This window comes from Taudactylus pleione, unplaced genomic scaffold, assembly GCF_031769625.1.
Source record: "Taudactylus pleione unplaced genomic scaffold, aTauple2 ptg000041l, whole genome shotgun sequence".
Lineage (NCBI taxonomy): Eukaryota > Metazoa > Chordata > Amphibia > Anura > Myobatrachidae > Taudactylus > Taudactylus pleione.
The window spans coordinates 30,506,084-30,528,622 of record NW_028284443.1 but is presented as its reverse complement, the minus strand read 5'-3'; the positions used below and the strand labels follow the sequence as shown (position 1 = coordinate 30,528,622).

Below are 22,539 nucleotides of genomic sequence, written 5' to 3'. Positions count from 1 at the left end.
ACCTGGGCTTTGGGGACCAGCGTTAATTATACACCATTGCTGTACAGTTATCACTACTGTATTCTGACAACATTTTTACTCTACTTTTACAAAAATATCCCAAGGTGTGGGAGGTAGGGAGGCTGTTTTGCTAAAGATTGTTTTGTCTTTTATGAAATATCTTAAATGAAGGTGGAAATATAAAATAAGTAATGCAAATTGGTTGAATAAGAAATTGATCTACAGTAATATTTACATGTTTTCATTATGATTTTACAGGGTTAGCTGAGCTAGGTACGATGTGTGACCTTCATCGAAGCTGCTCAATCAGTGAAGAAAATGGTTTAAGTGCTGCATTCACCATAGCACATGAACTGGGTCACGTGTAAGTAGTCTCTGTTTTTCATTTGCATAACCACTTAAATGACAAAAAGTCATCACAAATTGTTGATTTTGTTAAATAATTAAGTCAAGTGCATCTTTATTAAAAATATTTTTAAGTATTTTAGTGGAAATAAAATATGCTTCCAGTGTAACTTTACTTCACTTACCTAATGGTAATAGATCCCCTAGTAGTAGCATTACCCCTTTTCCCCCTACCCATAGGCCCCATGCCTCCCATTTCCATATGATCACATGGAAGTATTGCACCTCCCTAGTGGCAATACATATTTTAGTAGCATTACCCACCCCCTCCCAATGGCAATAGATTACTCCTCATGCAGAGGGGGAATGATGATCAGTCCCCCTACTGCAATCACAGAGATCAGGGAAATAGTCTCAGAGCTGAAATTTCCTTCTTTGCACTTCTGTAATTGGCACATGCACTCCAGAATGCTGATTGCATGGCATCCCCAGCCTCAAAATTGGTATGTGATGTCAGTGGTCAGAGATTGCCACATCACCACAGGTGAGTCAGACGAGCTCCGTGGGACAGAGGATGAATGCACGGTCATATGTGATGCAACTATTTACTGGTCCATTTGATTATGTGAAATTTTAAAATAATACCTGGAAGGTTAGATTCTTTTGAGAGATCTCTCCTTTAAAAATGTAACCAAGAAATTAGAATAATTTAAATATCCATTTCTTAGCTCAAGAGGATATATATTAGATAATATGTATAATCAGTAAACTTGTTATGAAGAATTATGTAGCTGTGTAACTTATTAAGGTAAAATAGTTTTATATATATATATATACAAATTTGAATAAAAATATAGCAACCTTGGATAGATAATGTCAGACATACTGTACTGTAACTGATAAAATGAATAGTACAATAGACTCGTTAAATGAAGCAAGAGCTTCCGGTTATGATGGCTATATTGGTCGTGCCTGTAAAGTTTGTGGATATGCTTTGATTTTGCTTTTGCTAAGTTTTCATGCTGTCATTTCTTAATGTGGGGTAGTAAATTTACATTAGAGTTTTAAAGTTGTTATGGTTTTAGAACCATGTAAAAATTCTATAAATGTTGATAACCACAGACTGCTACTTGTGCTAAATACATATTATATAGAAATTATAATACATATAACTAGGGGTGTGCACCGGCCACTTTTCGTGTTTTGTGTTTTGGTTTTGGATCTGGATCTTTCTTCGTGTTTTGGATCTGGATTGGTTTTGCCAAAACCACCCTTCCGTGTTTTGGGTTCTGGGTTTTGTGTTTTGGATCTGTATTTTTTTAAAAAAAAGCATAAAAACAGCTAAAATCACAGAATTTGTTGGTTTCTCTGCTCCTATGCTATTATTAACCTCAATAACCTTAATTTCCACTCATTTCCAGTCTATTCTGAACACTGAACACCTCACAATAGTGTTTTCATGTCCAAAAGGTTGCACCGAGGTAGCTGGATGACTATGCTAAGCGACACGAGTGGGCGGCACAAACACGTGACCCATCTAGAAGTGACACTGCAGTGGCAGACAGGATGGCAGTTAGAAAAACTAGGCCCCAAACTGTACATAATGCAAAGAAAAAAAAGAAGTGCAAGATGGAATTGTCCTTGGGCCCTCCCACCCACCCTTATGTTGTATAAACAGGACATGCACACTTTAACAAATCAATCATTTCAGCGCCAGGGTCTGCCACACAACTGTGGCTGAAATGATTGGTTCGTTTGGGCCCCCACAAAACAAGCTGGCAATTAATGTGTCCCTGCACAAACTGGCTCTACGGAGGCAAGATGTCATCCTCATCCTCCTCATCCACCGATTCCTCACCCTCTTCAGTGTGTACATCCTCATCCTCACAGAGTATTAATTCGTCCCTGCTGGAACCACAGGTCCCTCTGTACGTTCTGGAGGCTGGTCTCCCTGGAAGAGTTGATAATTCATTTTATGAACATCATCATCTCCACATTTTGTGGAAGCAACCTCCTACGCCTTTCGCTGACAAGGTTCCCGGCTGCACTAAACACTCTTTCGGAGTACACACTGGAGGGGGGGCAACTCAGGTAAAATAGAGCCAGTTTGTACAGGGACCTCCAAATTGCTTCTTTTTCCTGCCAGTACAGGTACGGACTGTCTGACATGCCTACTTGGATGCTGTCACCGATGTAATCCTTTAACAGACAGACGCACGCTTGTCGCTGCTGCTTTGAGGATTCAAGTGCGGCTACAGCCCACACAATTCACAAAGACAGAAAAAAAAAAAGAATATTTTTATTGTTTGTGGAGCACACTTTGAGGGTTACACCACCCTTTAACAGACAGACGCACGCTTGTCGCTGCTGCTTTGAGGATGCAAGTGCGGCTACAGCCCACACAATTCACAAAGACAGAAAAAAGAAGAAGAATATTTTAATTGTTTGTGTAGAACACTTTGAGGTGTCACCACCCTTTAACAGACAGACGCACGCTTGTCGCTGCTGCTTTAAGGATGCAGGTACGGCTACAGCCCACACATTTCACAAAGACCGAAAAAAAAAAGAACAATATTTTAATTGTTTGTGTAGAACACTTTGAGGTGTCATCACCCTTTAACAGACAGACGCACGCTTGTCGCTGCTGCTTTAAGGATGCAGGTGCGGCTACAGCCCACACAATTCACATAGACAGAAAAAAAAAGAACAATATTTTAATTGTTTCTGTAGCACACTTTGAGGGTGTCACCACCCTTTAACAGACAGACGCACGCTTGTCGCTGCTGCTTTGAGGATGCAAGTGTGGCTACATCGCACACAAGTCACAAACACATTAAAAAAATAGTTTTTTATTTTTTGGAACACTTTGAGAGTTACACCACCCTTTAACAGACAGACGCACGCTTGTCGCTGCTGCTTTAAGGATGCAGGTGCGGCTACAGCCCACACATTTCACAAAGACCGAAAAAAAAAGAACAATATTTTAATTGTTTGTGTAGAACACTTTGAGGGTGTCACCACCCTTTAACAGACAGACGCACGCTTGTCGCTGCTGCTTTAAGGATGCAGGTGCGGCTACAGCCCACACATTTCACAAAGACCAAAAAAAAAAGAACAATATTTTAATTGTTTGTGTAGCACACTTTGAGGGTGTCACCACCCTTTAACAGACAGACGCACGCTTGTCGCTGCTGCTTTGAGGATGCAAGTGTGGCTACATCGCACACAAGTCACAAACACATTAAAAAAATAGTTTTTTATTTTTTGGAACACTTTGAGAGTTACACCAACCTTTAACAGACAGACGCACGCTTGTCGCTGCTGCTTTAAGGATGCAGGTGAGGCTACAGCCCACACATTTCACAAAGACCGAAAAAAAAAGAACAATATTTTAATTGTTTGTGTAGAACACTTTGAGGGTGTCACCACCCTTTAACAGACAGACGCACGCTTGTCGCTGCTGCTTTGAGGATGCAGGTGGAATCTAGACGGGATTTGGAACCGAGGACACACTACCTCCATCAATTGTCTAAATCCCACTGCACTAATGTCGGATACCGGACGCACGTCTAACACCAACATAGCAGTCAAGGCCTCAGTTATACGTTTTGCTTCAGGATGACTGCTGTCGTACTTCATCCTCATCGCTAGGGACTGTTGGAGGGTCAATTGTTTAGTAAAAGTAGTGATGTTCCTACTTCCTCTCTGGGATGATGAACAACTCCCAGCAGCAGCAACAGCACTAGGAGGAAGAGGTTCTTGATCTTTCCCTATTTTATTTTTATCGGAGAAAGTTTGGTCCTCCATTTATGTTATATTGATATATATACGTGCGGCTAAAGCGCACTCAAACACAGAAAATATTATTTTATTTTTGCTGGAGAGTAGTGCACTTTGTGGGTTACACCACCCTTTAAGAAATGAGCCAGCCGGCTCTTTACTTATGGGACACAGGCGCACGCTTGGCGCTGCTCCTTTGTTGATGCACGTGCAGCCACAGTGCACACAATTCACAAACACAGAAAATAATTATTTTTTTGGTTTGGACTGGAGTGTACTTTCGGGGGTTACAGCACCCTTAACGGTCAAGCCAGCCGGCCCTTTACTTATGACACAGGCGCACGCTTGGCACTACTTTGTTGATGCACGTGCGGCTACTGCGCACACAATTCACAAACAGAAAATAATTTTTTTTTGGTTTGGACTGGAGTGTACTTTCGGGGGTTACAGCACCCTTTAACGGTCAAGCCAGCCGGCCCTTTACTTATGACACAGGCGCACGCTTGGCACTACTTTGTTGATGCACGTGCGGCTACTGCGCACACAATTCACAAACACAAAAAATAATTTTTTTTTAGGTTTGGACTGGAGTGTACTTTCGGGGGTTACAGCACCCTTAACGGTCAAGCCAGCCGGCCCTTTACTTATGACACAGGCGCACGCTTGGCACTACTTTGTTGATGCACGTGCGGCTACTGCGCACACAATTCACAAACACAGAAAATAATTTTTTTTTGGTTTGGACTGGAGTGTACTTTCGGGGGTTACAGCACCCTTTAACGGTCAAGCCAGCCAGCCCTTTACTTATGACACAGGCGCACGCTTGGCACTACTTTGTTGATGCACGTGCGGCTACTGCGCACACAATTCACAAACACAGAAAATAATTTTTTTTTAGGTTTGGACTGGAGTGTACTTTCGGGGGTTACAGCACCCTTAACGGTCAAGCCAGCCGGCCCTTTACTTATGACACAGGCGCACGCTTGGCACTACTTTGTTGATGCACGTGCGGCTACTGCGCACACAATTCACAAACACAGAAAATAATTTTTTTTTTGGTTTGGACTGGAGTGTACTTTCGGGGGTTACAGCACCCTTAACGGTCAAGCCAGCCGGCCCTTTACTTATGACACAGGCGCACGCTTGGCACTACTTTGTTGATGCACGTGCGGCTACTGCGCACACAATTCACAAACACAGAAAATAATTTTTTTTTTGGTTTGGACTGGAGTGTACTTTCGGGGGTTACAGCACCCTTAACGGTCAAGCCAGCTGGCCCTTTACTTATGACACAGGCGCACGCTTGGCACTACTTTGTTGATGCACGTGCGGCTACTGCGCACACAATTCACAAACACAGAAAATAATTTTTTTTTTGGTTTGGACTGGAGTGTACTTTCGGGGGTTACAGCACCCTTAACGGTCAAGCCAGCCGGCCCTTTACTTATGACACAGGCGCACGCTTGGCACTACTTTGTTGATGCACGTGCGGCTACTGCGCACACAATTCACAAACACAGAAAATAATTTTTTTTTGGTTTGGACTGGAGTGTACTTTTGGGGGTTACAGCACCCTTTAACGGTCAAGCCAGCCGGCCCTTTACTTATGACACAGGCGCACGCTTGGCACTACTTTGTTGATGCACGTGCGGCTACTGCGCACACAATTCACAAACACAGAAAATAATTTTTTTTTAGGTTTGGACTGGAGTGTACTTTTGGGGGTTAAAGCACCCTTAACGGTCAAGCCAGCCGGCCCTTTACTTATGACACAGGCGCACGCTTGGCACTACTTTGTTGATGCACGTGCGGCTACTGCGCACACAATTCACAAACACAGAAAATAATTTTTTTTTTGGTTTGGACTGGAGTGTACTTTCGGGGGTTACAGCACCCTTAACGGTCAAGCCAGCCGGCCCTTTACTTATGACACAGGCGCACGCTTGGCACTACTTTGTTGATGCACGTGCGGCTACTGCGCACACAATTCACAAACACAGAAAATAATTTTTTTTTTGGTTTGGACTGGAGTGTACTTTCGGGGGTTACAGCACCCTTAACGGTCAAGCCAGCCGGCCCTTTACTTATGACACAGGCGCACGCTTGGCACTACTTTGTTGATGCACGTGCGGCTACTGCGCACACAATTCACAAACACAGAAAATAATTTTTTTTTGGTTTGGACTGGAGTGTACTTTCGGGGGTTACAGCACCCTTTAACGGTCAAGCCAGCTGGCCCTTTACTTATGACACAGGCGCACGCTTGGCACTACTTTGTTGATGCACGTGCGGCTACTGCGCACACAATTCACAAACACAGAAAATAATTTTTTTTTAGGTTTGGACTGGAGTGTACTTTCGGGGGTTACAGCACCCTTAACGGTCAAGCCAGCCGGCCCTTTACTTATGACACAGGCGCACGCTTGGCACTACTTTGTTGATGCACGTGCGGCTACTGCGCACACAATTCACAAACACAGAAAATAATTTTTTTTTTGGTTTGGACTGGAGTGTACTTTCGGGGGTTACAGCACCCTTAACGGTCAAGCCAGCCGGCCCTTTACTTATGACACAGGCGCACGCTTGGCACTACTTTGTTGATGCACGTGCGGCTACTGCGCACACAATTCACAAACACAGAAAATATATTATTTTTTTAGCACTTGGGGGGAGCACCCCTGATGGACAGAGCACCCCCTGGACAACACTACAGCACTCCTTTAGGACTGGGACACTGCACAGGACTTTGGAGTGGACACAGCCCCTATGGAGAACTGACTGCACAACACAGTCCAGCCAGCCCCTATGGACTTTGAAGTAGTGGACACAGCCCCTATTAACAACAGCAGCACAGCACAACACAGCCAGCCCCTATGGACTTTGAAGTAGTGGACAACAGCAGCACTACACTACACTACACTACACAGCCCTAACTCCCACCCTCCCTCTTCACTGTCCACAGCCGAGTGAGAAAATGGCGCCGACGTGGGTACCTTATATAGGATCCAAAACCCGCGAGACTCGGAAGGCGGGAAGATGACGTTTTGCCTCGATTTCAGAATCCGAGTCAGGCGGGAAAAGTCGAGCCTGACTCGGATCGGACTCGGATCGGGGGGGCTCGGGGGGGTTCGGATTTCAGAAATCCGAACCCGCTCACCCCTACATATAACACAGATAAAATAGCTATATGGGTGAACCAGTTGAAGCAGTTGAACACACCTGAGGAAATGGTGGACATCAGAATATTTTTTTTTTAATATAGGGCAAAGCATGAACCAAATATATACAGAAAAATATCATGCTTGTTTATTTACATAAATATAACATAAAATAAAAATTATATGCCATAATGTTGTACCTCATTTGCAACAATTCCCAAAAAATTGATTATTTGTAAATATATTTGTAATACTTTTGCACACTTATGGAGCGTACACACGGTCAGATTTGTCAGACTTGTCAGATTTGTCAGATGAACGACTGAACGATTAAACGATTTGAACGATTTGGACGATTTGACCAAAGTTTTGAACGATTTGAACGATTTTTGACTGCATTAAAATGAATGGAATCGTCCAAGTCTGACTGCAAACCCATCAGATGTCAGATATCGTTATCTGACAAACGGGAACGCGCATCGTTGATCGTCCATCGTTCAGGCATGTCAGATATGAACGATTTTCCTTCAGATATGAACGACTGAACGATTTTTAAATCGTTATCGTCCATATCTGAAGAAAAAATCTGATCGTGTGTATGCACCATTTATGCTGGGTGCACACTTGTTGATAAATCATTTGTGCACTCAATGAACAATATATCGCGAGTTCACTAGCGGGTGTGTACATCCAATTTGTCTGTGAACGACGTAGTTCACAGACATACTGTATCAGGACGGCCCTGCCACCCACTGCCCCATTGACCGCGCTTACACTTGCTGCAGGGACCGCCGACACTACATCTCAGCTGGACAGGCAAATTGAAATGCCCGCCCAGTTGTGATTTCAGCCCAGACTTATTGAGTGGCCGATTGGTAATTGTGTATAGCTTACCAATCAGCCGCTCTGACAGCAGATCAGTCTGCTGCCCGATCCGTCATCTCAGTGTGTAGTTAACCCAGCATTAGGCCATGTATCTGGTCTCTAAATTAAAGATCATAAAAAGCCTCAGAGTGAGCCAAAAGAATGTATAACAAAACCTATCCTGTTTAATACCCTGGAATCTAAAAGTTGTTGCATGTCTTAACAGCAATGTGAAAATGTTTAGAAACACTGCTTGAACAGTTGATAGTTTTTTGGCCTGTAGGTATTCGCAGTCTATCTATCATTGTTACTGTATGTAAGGTCATGTAAACAAGCTTTCACATCCGTGAGAAAATTGTCCATTGCAGAGCTTCTACAGTGTACATGATAAAAATCACATTTGAAAGTAAAAAGTTCTTCAAAGAGTTGAAAAGAAAACAGTGAGTTCCAATGGAGGGGAGCAGAGCAGGAAAAATCTTCAAGACATTCATAAGAATAGGTAATCAGGGTAGGTGGTAGATCAGGTAGTGGTAGGAGGTAGAGCAGAGGGATTGGGAGGGATTGTGGACAGAAATTAGGTTGTAGATGTAGGATGAGGCAGAGTGATTGAGTGCTTTGTAAGTAATGAGTTTGAATGTAATTCCAAGGGGGATGGGGTACCAGTGAAGATGGTCAGCAGCTTTCATGATGGATTGAAGTGAAAAAGTTGAGTAATGCAAGGCCAGAGGGGAGGAGGTTACAGTAGTCAAGGCGGGAGATGAGTGCATGATCAAGAATTTTGGTGGCATCGGTGGTGAGAAATGTCCTACTCTTAGTGATGTTGAAATACAGAGAGTGTTGAGTATGACACCCAAGCAGCAGACTTGAAGAACAGCATGGGAGATGTTGTTGACAGAGAGAGGGGGTGGGAGGATGGGGCCCTGGAAGGGGAAAAGGCAATGAATTATCTTTTGGACATATTTCTCCTTTGTACATATTTAATTTAAGAAAGCATTGTTCCAGGTAGGGATGGCAGAGAGGCGGGAAGAGACCCAAATGTGGACTGAGGAAGAAAGGTCAGGAGAGGAAAGGTCAATTTGAGTATTATCAGCATACTAAGTGGCAGTGTAGACCAAAGAAGCTGATGATTCACCAATGGAGGAGGTTTAAAGGGAGATGAAGAGCAGCTCAAGGAAGGATACTTAGTGAACACCTACAGGTAGAGGAAAAGGTAAGAAAGTGGAATTAATTAAACAGTTAGTGAGGTAGGAAGTAAGATGAGATCAACGGAGTGCAGGGTTTAAACGAGAAAGGAGTCATTGACCATATCAAGGCAGCAGATAGATCGAGAAGGTTTAAAATAGAGAATTGACGGTTGGCTTTAGCAGTGAATAGGGCGTGGATAAAGCAGAGCTGGCCCTGTGTGTGTGTATGTATATGTATGTATGTATGTGTAAGCGCCCCTGGAAAAATCCTGCGTTTGCCCATGGGCTAAACTCCAAAAAGCTTTGCTTTTGGAGTTTAGAACATAAGGATCGAATCGTAGCCCCTATTGATAATAATGGGGACTGCAATCAGTAGCTGCTTCCGGCACGGCAAGCCGGTCCGTCGCCCAGAGCGCTACTGTTTCCGGAGGGCGCAGGAAACGCCCACCTCCCACCCAGCGCTATAGTACATATTTAAGCTCAGGGGGAGGGAGTGGAGGAGGGAAGGGGTGGCAACACAGGACGGCGCTGTGTGCAGCACAGCCTAGCGCCGGCCCTGACTGCAATCTGAAGTTCTAATTCTCTGAAGTATCCTGCATTGTTCTTTTAGTACATAACTACAATACATAAAATTATGCAGAAACTGCAGTTTCTGCATAAGTTTATGTAAAATACAACTTGATACATAGGGGTGTATGGGGGAGATGTACTAAGCCTTTGAGAGAGAGAAAGTGGAGAGATATAAAGTACCAGCCAATCAGCTCCTAACTGTCACTTTACAGGCTGTTTTTGAAAAATGACAGTTAAGAGCTGATTGGTAGGTACTTTATCTCTCCACTTTACCTCTCTCCAAGGCTTAGCACATCTACCCCTAAGGGCCGTATTCAATTAGTGGTGAAAACTGACTTTTTTTTCACCATCGGATGTTTTTCGACAAAGTGCGCAACTTATGATACATTTTTGGGGTAATTTATCATTTGGGGGATGTCCAAAGGGTCTGAAAGAAATCCCCACATTTTTAGCAAAAAATAGGGATTTTGCATTTTTTCTCTCCTGGTCTGGGATGGAGAAAACTTTTCCCGTTTTTCCTCCATTTTCATCTGTTTGCCATTTCGCCGATAGCGAAAAAAAACTGCAGTTTTTGCCACTAATTGAATACGGCCCTAAGTCTGCTAATACCGGATGGGTGGAATGGAACACCTCAGAAAGGTGATGACGGTGATTCAAATGTTTGCCCTTCTGGTGGGAAGAACTGGAAGAGTTTACCTTGAACTACGCCTACAGTATATCCAATAAAGGATTTTGTGTTGTCAGATAAGATTTTTGTCAAATAATTTGTTTATTAGATGTAAACATATAAGACTGCACTATACAGTATACTGTTTATACCATCCATGTTCTCTTAATGCAATAAAGGCACATTTTAAAGAGGTGAAATTAAATAAAAACATTAAAAGCTACAAATGTAATGCACAAAATAAATACAGTCCCAATGTCTTTTACTACATGACCTATTTAAAGACATGAATGAGGTACAAATAAATAGTATTTTATAGAAATTTGTATCACTTTATTTCGCAAATATTGAAAACTCCATGACTATTTTTTGTCTTCTTTTCTACTTTATTATATTTTCACTCCAGCGCAACTTTAATACAAAATGTATGTTGTTTTAAAGTAATATTATCAAAAAAAGGTTCAAGCTGAAATGAAGAGGTTGAGCCTAAAGTATGCTAATCTCTCTGTAGGCTTGATACCCTCTCACCTTGTATACAACATTCTCCGCCTGACTGGTCATTAGAGAGACAGATACACAGGACAGACAGAGGCAAAAGCAGTATTGAGGCAAAGTGACATTGATAGTGATAGAAGACAGGCTTACAGGTGAGACATACACTGACAGGTCAGACAGACACAAGCAAAACTGGGGGATGGGGTGGTTCTGGGTAACAGGAAGAGAAGATATGATGCCCCTCCCTCCTTCTGCAAAGATGCGCAGATGCACCTGTAACACCTGCTTAAGTTAATTTGAAATATTGTCAGTTACATTTAAATATTATATTTGATTTATGCTAAAAATAAAGAGTTTAGGCTACAGTACAGTAAACTTCATAAACATGTTTTAAATCATATGACTGTTACTTTGTGTTCAAGATTTAATATGCCTCATGATAACAGCTCGAAGTGCAGAGAAATGGGAGCTATAAATGAATTTCATGTGATGTCTGCAGTTTTAAGCTATGACACAAGCCCATGGACCTGGTCAAAATGCAGTCAGAAGTATGTCACAGAGTTCCTGGAGTGAGTAATTTTATTTATCTTACGATTTAAATAGTTATGTTTTATAACATTTCCTATACATATCTATAAGTGTGCACAGAAAGTCAGATAAACAGTGATTAGCATTGTTCCCTCATACAGTCAGAGTCATGAGGGTGATCCACGATCAGGGTACTATCTGTGTAGCGTTTGTATGTTCTCTTTGTGTTTGTGTGTATTGTCTACGGGTACTCTGGTTTCCTCCCACATGCCAAAAACATACTGTAAGTTAATTGGCTGCTGACTATAAAATGTACCCTAGTGTGTGTTTGTACTTGCGTGCTAGAGAACTTAGGGCCTGATTCATTACCGATCGCAACTGCGATTAGACACGCAATCGGCCGATTGTTGCATTCTGCACATACGTATGCATCGCAATGTGCGTGCCTGAAGCTTTCACTGTGATCGGACTGCGATGGAGACTGGGGTGGTTGGCGAAACGCATGCGTGCCAGTGCATTTGAACGCTGTTGCATGGGCGTGCATAAATTAGCCACTGCGATGGCATGCGCAGCTTGTGCTTTCATTGCGTGCAATGAAGTTAGCAATTTCTAAGTAAGGTCAGGGCTACAGTAATTCTGCTTGAGAGACCGATGGTACTCGATGTTACCGATGGCTTTGCTATTTTGCTTAGTATTACGAATGTGTGTAAGGGGATGTGGGCGTCCTTATGTTAGGCTGTGACGGTATTGCGATTGCAAACATTAGCATATTTTCACAGTGGATCTGTGCGTGATTACGGAGCTGCGATCACAATAGCGATCCTTGCTGAATTAGGCCCTTAGACTGTAAGCAAGCAGGTTGGACATGGGTAGGACTGTGTTAAGGGGCAGTGTAAATGGGTAACCTGTGTCAGACGACCGGGTCCCGTTTACAGCAATGGGAGATCTGGATGTCATCTCTAAGCACTGGCAGAAGAGTTCCACTATACATGGGCGCAGGGTGAATGCGGCCAACCTGGGAATAACCTGGTTCGAACTATAGTGGAAGGGTTGGACCTGTGTTCATAATCCCGGGTCAGGCCCGGGACTTTGGTGTAAAAGGAGCATTAGACAAATACACATGCAAATAGTTATATATAAGTAATGTATATATAAAAAACATGCAGCAAGGCTTAACACAATTCAGATTGGGGGTATAGTGAGAAAAATTCTCCCACCTTAGAATTCTATACTCCACATCTGTGGGACCCCAAACAGGTGTGCCCAAGGTTTACCCAACGCGTTTCGTCCTATACCGACTTCTTCAGGGGTAACAATGTACATAAGAAATAACGCCTCACCAGCCAACAAATAGGGATTCTCTGGAATCCAAATTTCTGTGATATCATGCAAATCGGAGTATAGATATCTGATGATGATTATTGTGGAAATATGTATGAACCAAACAGATACCTGAACCTGTATGATCAGTCCCACAGCAGTGATCAGCACACTGCTGTGGGACTGATCATACAGGTTCAGGTATCTGTTTGGTTCATACATATTTCCACAATAATCATCATCAGATATCTATACTCCGATTTGGTATATATTTGCATGATATCACAGAAATTTGGATTCCAGAGAATCCCTATTTGTTTGCTTGGTGAGGCGTTATTTCTTATGTACATTGTTACGCCTGAAGAAGTCCGTATAGGACGAAACAGGTCGGGTAAAGATTGGGCACACCTGTTTGGGGTCCCACAGATGTGGAGTATAGAATTCTAAGGTGGGAGAATTTTTCTTACTATACCCCCAATCTGAATTGTGTTAAGCCTCAAGTGTTTTAAAGATTGTTATCTTAAATAAATATACATATGGCATTCAGAATTTTTATTTATTATTCTTTGGGTGTCTTTACTTGGTGTGAGTGTTTATTTCTATAGAGAAGGGTAACACTCCAAAAGGAGGAACGCGCTGGTTAAAAAAGGTTTGTTTACTTCTATGCGTTTTGAGAACAAGTCTCCATTTGGACATTTACTCTTTCAAGCTAAAGAATCTAATGTGGAACATATAGCTTGAAGATAAACTACGTGATCTGTGGGTCTTCATTGCATTCTCCTCCATAAGACTTTGTCTTTTCCAACACATTGGATTGAAAAAAGATAATCTGTTTGAGATCAAATATTACCTACAGACTAAAATAATAGCGCCCTCTTTCATATATTTGTTGTGTATTTTGTTTATCCTTCTAGCGGAATTTTTATGAGGGGAGCAGCTGGTAGTCATATACAGTAATTTATATTATAGTTACAATATTTAAAGCGCAAACTGTAGGCATTAGAATTATGTACATATATATACTGTATATATATATATATATATATATATACATACACCCATCAGTCATAACATTAAAACCACTGACGGGTGAAGTGAATAATATTGATTATTTTGTTACAAGGACACTAGGTAAGGGGTGGGATATATTAGGCAGCAAGTGAACACTTGCTGCATAATATAGGCAGCAAGATGATGTGCATGGAGAGCTGCCTAATATAGGGAGCAAGAATATAGGCAGCAAGATGATGTGCTGGAAGCAGGAAAAATGGGCAATTGTTAGGATCTGAGCGACTTTGACAAGGGCCAAATTGTGATGGCTAGACGACTGGGTCAGAGCTTCTCCAAAAGTGCAGGTCCTGTGGGGTGTTCCCAGTATGCAGTGCTTAGTACCTACCAAAAGTGGTCCAAAGATGGTCAACCGGTGAACTGGCTACAGGGTCATGGGCAGGACCGGATGAAGGCTTGTGGGGGCCCTGGGGCAACTAAGTTGCGGGGGCCCCCACCAAGCCACACGGAGCCTACCCTCCCTCCCCCTCCACACAAAGCCTACCCCTCCTGATTACTTACCTTCTGGCTCTGTGTTGTGAATGCAGCATAGAGTGCAGAGCAGCTCCTGAAGCCCGACATCAGTGATCAGCATCATGGACATGTTGTGTCACTTGATCCTGATGAGGAGTCCCGGGACCCGCTGTGCACTCTATGCAGCAGCGCTGACTGCGCTGTTGCATTCAGAACACAGATCAGCGGCAGCACAACCCCCATCCAGGAACAGGGTCCACTGGGCAGGATTTTCTGAGGAGGTTTTTCACATATGTATATATATGTGTGTGTATGTATATATATATATATATACTGTTTATATATACACGTGTCTGTTTAAACACGCACCCACACATATATATAATATATATGTAGCAAACGTATATATTATATATAACATACACACTACACACACATTTACAGTATACACACATACCGTACATAAACACATACATTCACACTAACACATATATATACACATTAATACAAACATACACAGACACATACAGTATACACATACTGTATATACAGTCAGGTGCATAAATATTGGGACATTGACAGAAATTTCATATTTTGGCCTCTATTCACCACCACAATGGCTTTGAAATGAAACAAACAAGATGTACTTTAACTGCAGACTTTCAGATTTAATTTGAGGGTAATTACATCCAAATCAGGTGAACGGTGTAGGAATTACAACGGTTTCTATATGTGCCTCCCACTTTTTAAGGGGCCAAAAGTAATATAGTCTGCAGTTAAAGCACATCTTGTTTATTTCATTTCAAAGCCATTGTGGTGGTGAATAGAGGCCAAAATATGAAAATTCTGTCAATGTCCCAATATTTATGCACCTGACTGTACAATAACACATACACATATATACACATATATACACAATATATATATATATATATATATATATACATAAATACATACATACACATATATACACGCGGGAAGGCTGAATGGCACTGAGAGGCTGACTGCAGAATCAAGTCAGGTCAGTCTCTTGTTAGCGTTGGCTGGTTAGGTGGTATGTGTGTGCTGTATCTGTGTGATGTGTGTGTGACATTGAAGTCCCGGGGAGGAGGGGTGTTTGTGATGTGTGTGTGTGTGTTTGAAGTCCCGAGGGGGAGGGTGTTAGTGATGTGTGTTGTGTGTGTGTTTGAAGTACCGGAGGGGAGGGTGTTAGTGATGTATGTGTGTGGGACATAGGAGTCCCAGGGAAAAGGGGGGGGGGGGGCTGTTTGGCACCATGGTTTTATAAAGTATAAGGAATATCTGCACAGCCAGTGTCAGTGTGGTCCAATTGGCCAGGTGGGTGCTGTGCATCTGCATCGGGAACGTCCCGGGAGGGGAGGAGGGTGGGATATAGTAATGTAAAATACTAGCAGCTCTGGAGTTTTTTTTTTCTATTTCCCTATTTATTTATTTCATGTGAATATTAATTGGTGAAAAATGATGGGGGAAGGGGGGGCACCGATACTCTTTCACGCACAGGGCACCAGAATGTCTAGTTACGGCACTGAAAAAGAGGGAGGATCATCACGGCCACCCGGCAGCAGTAGCCCGGCAAATAGGGTGTTTATGTGTGCTATGTGTATGTATGCTGAGTGTGTGTTTGTAGGTATGTTGTGTGTGTATGTTATGTGTGTATGCTGCGTGTGGTGTGCCTATATATATATATATATATATATATATATATAGTATATGTATACATTATGGAAACCCCCCCAAAAAATAGTGCGTTTGTCCCTGTGTCTGCTCCGATCCCTCAGCTGTAGCACAAATTGCTGGAAAAGTTATTGCCAGCTATGATAGGTGTCAGAACACACAGTACAATCAGAGGATGAAACAAGTGAGAGTAATTTATTCAAATATTATTTAAAGCTGAAAAAGATACTCCAACATGTCTAAGCATTGTTGTGTGGAATAAATTCCTCTAATTTATTTAATTCCGTCTACTATTTTTTTTTATTACATTGGTGATACTGGCAACAGAGATTATTGTTGTCTAAGCTTGAGTGTCTATTTGTTTTAAGTTTTATAAGTATCATTGTGGCTTTTATGTATAGAATACCTGCTGGGGCAGCTGATGAGCTCCCTTATCATTTTAAAACCTAGAACAGCGATTTTCAACCACTGTGTCGCGGTACACTAGTGTGCTCCGAGCGGTTGTCAAGTGTGTCGCGGCAGTCAGCTCAGCGCACTTGTACTGTAGTGTGTTTTATTCCTGAGGAGGCCAATGTGCGTGTCTGTGTACTGTAGGTCAATTTGTGTGTATGTTTTTATGTGGGAGTCAATATGTATGTTTTTTCATTGGTTACACATGCTGCATCACTGGATAGTGTGCCTTGGCAATTTTAAATTCTTTTGTAGTGTGCCTTGAGTTGAAAAAGGTTGAAAATCACTGACCTTGAACAATGCGATTTCTGCCAGTTTATCCCATGAATTACATGCAGTATTTTGACTTTCATTAAATAACTTATACAGAGGTGTTTATATCTATTTCTGTGAGCGTGCTTACATTTGTTAATTGTTCCCGATTAATTTATATTTAGATTGTGAGATTTTTCTAATCTGTCAACTGCTGTCTTTCTCTCAACTAGCAATCTAGAGCACACCCTCAATGATGGATATTTTCACCCTAACCACTTTAAAATAATGAAGGCTAGGGATATCAGAACACTAAATATAGATTCATTCTGCAATTTCTTCCTCGGGGTCCATAGGGATCCACATGTATACCATGGGGATATTATGGTTGTAAGACCAGGTACCAAACAGTTAAAGCTTCTGCTCCCAGAATGCCCCAGGTCCTCCTCCATATATACCCCACCCCTAGCCATGGGACTTCAGTTGTTAGTTTGGTGCGGCAGGATCAAGCACCTTTGTAACAGGGGACTGCTATTTTATGTTTTATTTTATTTTCTTATGTTTAAGTCAGCAGTACTCAGTGTCTGTATTATGATGCAGATAATGCGACGCCATCTACCTCCACCAGGGCGCAACATCAGTAATTGTGCTGGTGATTTAGGCGGGTCGCAGCTGAGCTTAGCTAGCAGCAATGCTGCGCCATGGTCTGCACCGGATACTTGGAGATGTCAGGTAAGGCGATTCCTCGCTTACTAGGAATCACGTGCGGCAGTCCTTGCTTTTGGTGTCAGAGACGCACCAGAAGCTGCTGCTGTCAGGGCCCGGGATTGTCCACGTCCTCGCTATCTGCTGCCATATGGCCAGTGTACCCTGCTGGGTAACAGGGGGAGGTAGGCGCTTCCCCGGCAGTTCCCCTGACCCAGAGTCTGTCCCTACAAAGGGTTTCGCGCATCTGGGTTGCTCCACATACCCTCCACGTGTATATGAGACGCTCACGGTCCACGCTCAGTGCGCCATGCAGCTGTGGTCTCGGGAGGGTCTGGGTCAGTCTCCCAGTATACCTCTCCCTTGGTTAAGGTATATGGTGCTCTATGTCCTACCATTCCTTTGTGATGCTGTAGTTGATTTAGAGCCGATTGTAATTAAAGCTGCTGATTGACACTGTCTTTTATTTCTAAATCTGTCAATTATAACTATCACTATTTTCTCTCCATCCTCTTGGGGTGTAGGTTTCTTTCTTTTACTGCACATTCAATTGAGTTTTGTGAAGGCTGTCACATAACATTGCAATTATTGCCTTTATTGACCATGTCAAAAGATAAAGGGAAACAGGAGGGGGAGCAGCCTGTGCTGGTTCCATGTAAGTCATGTACGGCTTATGGGCCTGATTCAGAGCCGGACGCTATTTGCGGACGGTCGTTCAGGAAAAGGGGGTGGCTATTCAAATGAACCGTTCGATCTTTGCGGTCTGTTGACGCCTCCATGTCTGAACGAGCGAACAAAACTTGCGGTCGTTTTTTGGATAACTACGCCCCCTGGCCACTTGCATCCTACGTCATGTCCGCTATTTATTAGATTAATCGAGTACATCGACCAGCGTATGAACTGCTCGCTATTCTTGTGGTTGGTTTTTCCTACCACAATCTTGTGAGCAGTTCTGACTATAAAATAACCCAGTGACGTGGTCAATGACGCTGCTGTATTAATTATGCACACCCATAAAACGCCCGTTTTGACCTTTAAGCACGCCTGCGTTCGGATCTCCACTCCCCGTTTTCAAGCACCTTCCCCTGTTACCACCCACATACGCCGCCTCCTGTCACTCAAAATAGCAGGCATTCGCTATTTAGAGAACAAACAATTTTCGGCCGCACTGACTGGTTCGCGCATGCGTATTAAAATCCGTACGCATGCGCAGTTGGGCAAACATCGCTCGGAACGAATGAGCGGCCGCTTACGAGCGGCTCTGAATCAGGCCCTATGTGTCCTCTCAGGACTTAAAGGATGGTTTGTGTGTTAGCTGTTATAAAGAGTCACCTCATCAATCCAGTTTACCTGTCACTAGACAAGAGCCATCTTGGGTTTCCTCTTTGTCCCAGGTTATGATGAAGGTTGTGGATTGTATGGCTGCTCCTAAGATGTCTCCTTGGATGGAGTGTCCATAGTATACTATGTTTGCACTTCCTATGCATCCTTCATGGGAGGATGTTTATGGCCATTCTAGCCAGAGTATGGCACCATCTAATGTTGATAACAGACCGGTAGTAACTAAAGCGTCTAAGTGCAAGTTATCTTTTTATCAGTCTGCCTAACATATAAATTCAGACGCATCATTAGGGGAATCAGATGATGCACAGGGTTCCTCTCCAGGAACTAGCTTTGGGGAGGAGGATCATCCGTCCACGGTGAATGTTCCTTTTTTTGGTGAGGGCGGTTAAATCAGTCCTAGGTATTCAGAATGATGAACCAGCTCATAGTAAGAAGGCCCCGATGTTTAATCACCACCGGAAGTTGATCACAAAGGAGTTCCCTGTATATGAACAGCTTTATAGAGCTTATTGAGGAGGCATGGGGTAACCCTTATAAACGATTTTATGTGAGTAAAAGAAAAAAGAATAACATCATTTTATCCATTCCCACCTTCTGTATGTACTAAGTGGGAGGTACCTCCTACTGTGGATGCTCATGTAACACATTTAATTAGAAATGCTACAATGCCTATTCAATCAGCATCTTCGCTGAAGGATTCTACAGATAAAAAGATTGAAGCCTGTCTTAAAAATATATTTTCGGCATCTGGAGCCGTTACTCGTCCAACTATGGCTGGAACCTGCATGGCCAAAGCTGTTGAAGAATGGATAGGGGCATTGGAAGATTAGTTACCCAAATGCTACCAGAGAACAGATGATGAATATCTCCCACATATGGGAAGCAGCTTCCTATCTGGGACGGTCTGCAGTAGATGCCAGAATTTTAGCTTCTAGGGCATCAGCAGCATCAATAGTTGCACGCAGGTCCCTTTGGTTAAGATCTTGGAAGGCTGATACAGAATCTAAGAGGGCGCTGGAAGGCTTACCTTTCAATGGAAAGGTACTTTTTGAAGCAAAGTTGGATAATATAATGACTGCTGTGGCGGCTTCAAAATCTGCAGGTCAACCATCTACATCAAAAACTATATCTAAGCAGGTTTCTTTTCAGTCCTTCTGTCCTCAGGGATGAGCAAAGGAACAGTCTTCCTCCAGGCCAACTAGTTTCCGCAAGTCTAAGTGACAAACTAGGAGGTCTGGCCCGGCAAGACGTCCAGCTTCTAAGCCGGACAACATGCCCTCGGCCTGATGGAGCGAGCCTGGCGGATCCCAGGGTGGGAGGCCGACTTCTTCAGTTTGCGGATTATTGGCATCAAACAACTACAGATGCCTGGGTCCGAGAAGTGGTCTCTCAGGGGTATGCCCTCACTTTCAGGAAACATCCCCACCAAAGGTTTTTTGCGCAGATCCTCCATTAGTTGTGGTCAAGGCCTTGTCCCTTCAGGAAGCCATTCACTCCCTGCTGCAGGCGGAGGTAATAATCCTGTTTCCTGTGTCTCAACAGGGATGGGGTTATTATTCCAATCTGTTTCTGGTTCAGAAACCGAATGGGGCTTATTGCCCTATACTAAATCTAAAAACCCTTAGCAGGTTTATCCATGTACCCAAGTTTTGTATGGAAACTGTCTGGTCAATTATTTTGGCAATGGAGCTGGGGGATTACATGGTTTCACTGGGCATTCAGGATGCATATCTGCATGCTCCTATTATATCATCCCACCACCAATTCTTACGGTTTGCCATCCTTCAGCAACATTACCAATTTCAGGCTCTACTCTTTGGCCCATCGACGTCTCCCTGGGTATTTACCAAAATAATGGCAGTCATGACGGCCTATCTCAGGCTTCAGGGAGTCAGAATTCTGCCATATCTGGACGACCTTCTGATATTGACGCAGACTCCGATTATGTTACAAAACCATCTTCCAATGACCGTAACCTGTCTACAAAGGCACGTCCGGATGATCAGTTGGAAGAAATCGTCACTTTCTCCAACACAGCAGATGGTACATCTGGGAGCGTTTCTGGATTCTCGGGCACAAAGGGTGTTTCTACCAGAGAACAAGATTGCGGATCTATCATTGCAAATGCGCAAGCTGCTACACAAGCAAAGAGTATCCATTCTGTTAGCAATGCAGGTCCTTCGATCAATGGTATCCACCTTCGACATGGTGGGGTATGCTCAGTTCCATTCCAGGCCTCTACAAAGATTGATTATCTCCAGGTGGAATGAATAGCATCTTCTGGTAAACAAATGGGGTCTACCAGATATAGATCTCATGGCGTCACGCCACAACTACAAGGTTCCCAGGCACGGGTCCAGGTCCAGCGTCCCATCAGCAGCCTTCATGGATGCACTGGCAGTAAGATGGGATTTCAAGTTGGCGTATCTCTTTCCTCTTATTTCTCTACTCCCATATGTTCTCAGAAAATTCAAGCAGGAAGGCGGAATACTGGTATCTCCGGCTTGGCCGAGACGTCATTGGTTCACCGACATCCAGAATTTGTCCATAGACAGTCCATATCCTCTTCCTCTATGAGAGTTTTGTAATTCAAACAGTGAGTAGGGCATGGAAGCCTGCTTCTGCCCGCATCTATTACAGAGTTTGGTATTCTTTTGGTCATTGGTGATCCCATAGGAAGTATGATCCTAAGATATTCAGGATTTCCAGGGTACTGGCTGTTCTTCAGGCAGGATTAGACAAAGATCTATGCCTGGCCACTATGAGAGTGCACTGTCAGTCTGGTTCCAGAAGAAGATTGCTTCATTACCAGATGTAGGAATTTTTTTCAAGGAGTTTTGCGAGTTCAGCCTCTTTTTGTTCCACCGGCAGCACCGTGGGATGTCTTTGGTTCTGATTTATTTATTTATTACCAGTTATTTATATTGTGCACACATATTCCACAGCGCTTTACAGAGAATATCTTACCATTCACATCTGTATTTTTGGAGTGTGGGAGGAGACCGGAGTACCCGGAGGAAACCTACGAAAGCACAGGGAGAATGTACAAACTCTAAACAGTTAGGGCCGTAGTGGGAATCAAACCCATGACCTCAGTGCTGTGAGGCAGTAACGCTAACCATTACACCGTCTGTGCTGCTCAAAGGTTCTTAAAGGATTACAAGCTTCCCCATTTGAACCTTTGGGGTCTGTGGATTTGAAGTGGTTAACAGCACAGACATTTTTTCTTCTCGCTATTTCTTCTGCTCACAGAGTCTCTGATTTGGCAGCTCTATCTTGTCGCTCCCCATTTTGTATTTTTCACCAGGATAAAGCTGTTCTTCATAAAAGGGAGGGTTACCTTCCTATGGTAATGTCCCGTTTTCATATGAATGAAGAAATTGTTGTTCCAGATTTTCAGGCTTCTGATCTTTCTGTATGTGAAGCCTCCCTGGATGTAGTTTGTGCTCTTCATATTTATTTATGTGCAGCACACAAACTCTGTCAGAAAATCAGATGATCTTTTCGTCTTAATGGTTTTCACAGTAGAGGATGGCCTGCTAACAAGCAGACCCTGGCTCCATGGTTACGTATGACTATCTCTCAGGTGTACACACAGGCTGATCTCCCTGTCCCAAACATGGCGACATCACATTCTACTCAGTCTGTATTGACATCGTGG

General features: G+C 43.1%; 1 protein-coding gene across 1 annotated transcript in view; it reads left to right on the top strand.

Moving 5' to 3' along the window:
- Positions 1-22,539, top strand: part of ADAMTS20 (ADAM metallopeptidase with thrombospondin type 1 motif 20) — a 339,290-nt gene that overhangs the window by 141,209 nt on the left and 175,542 nt on the right. The window contains exons 8-9 of the mRNA XM_088456448.1: positions 259-364; positions 11,486-11,632. Of these exons, the coding sequence (XP_088312574.1) occupies positions 259-364; positions 11,486-11,632 (253 nt within the window). The remainder of the gene's footprint in view (positions 1-258; positions 365-11,485; positions 11,633-22,539) is intronic.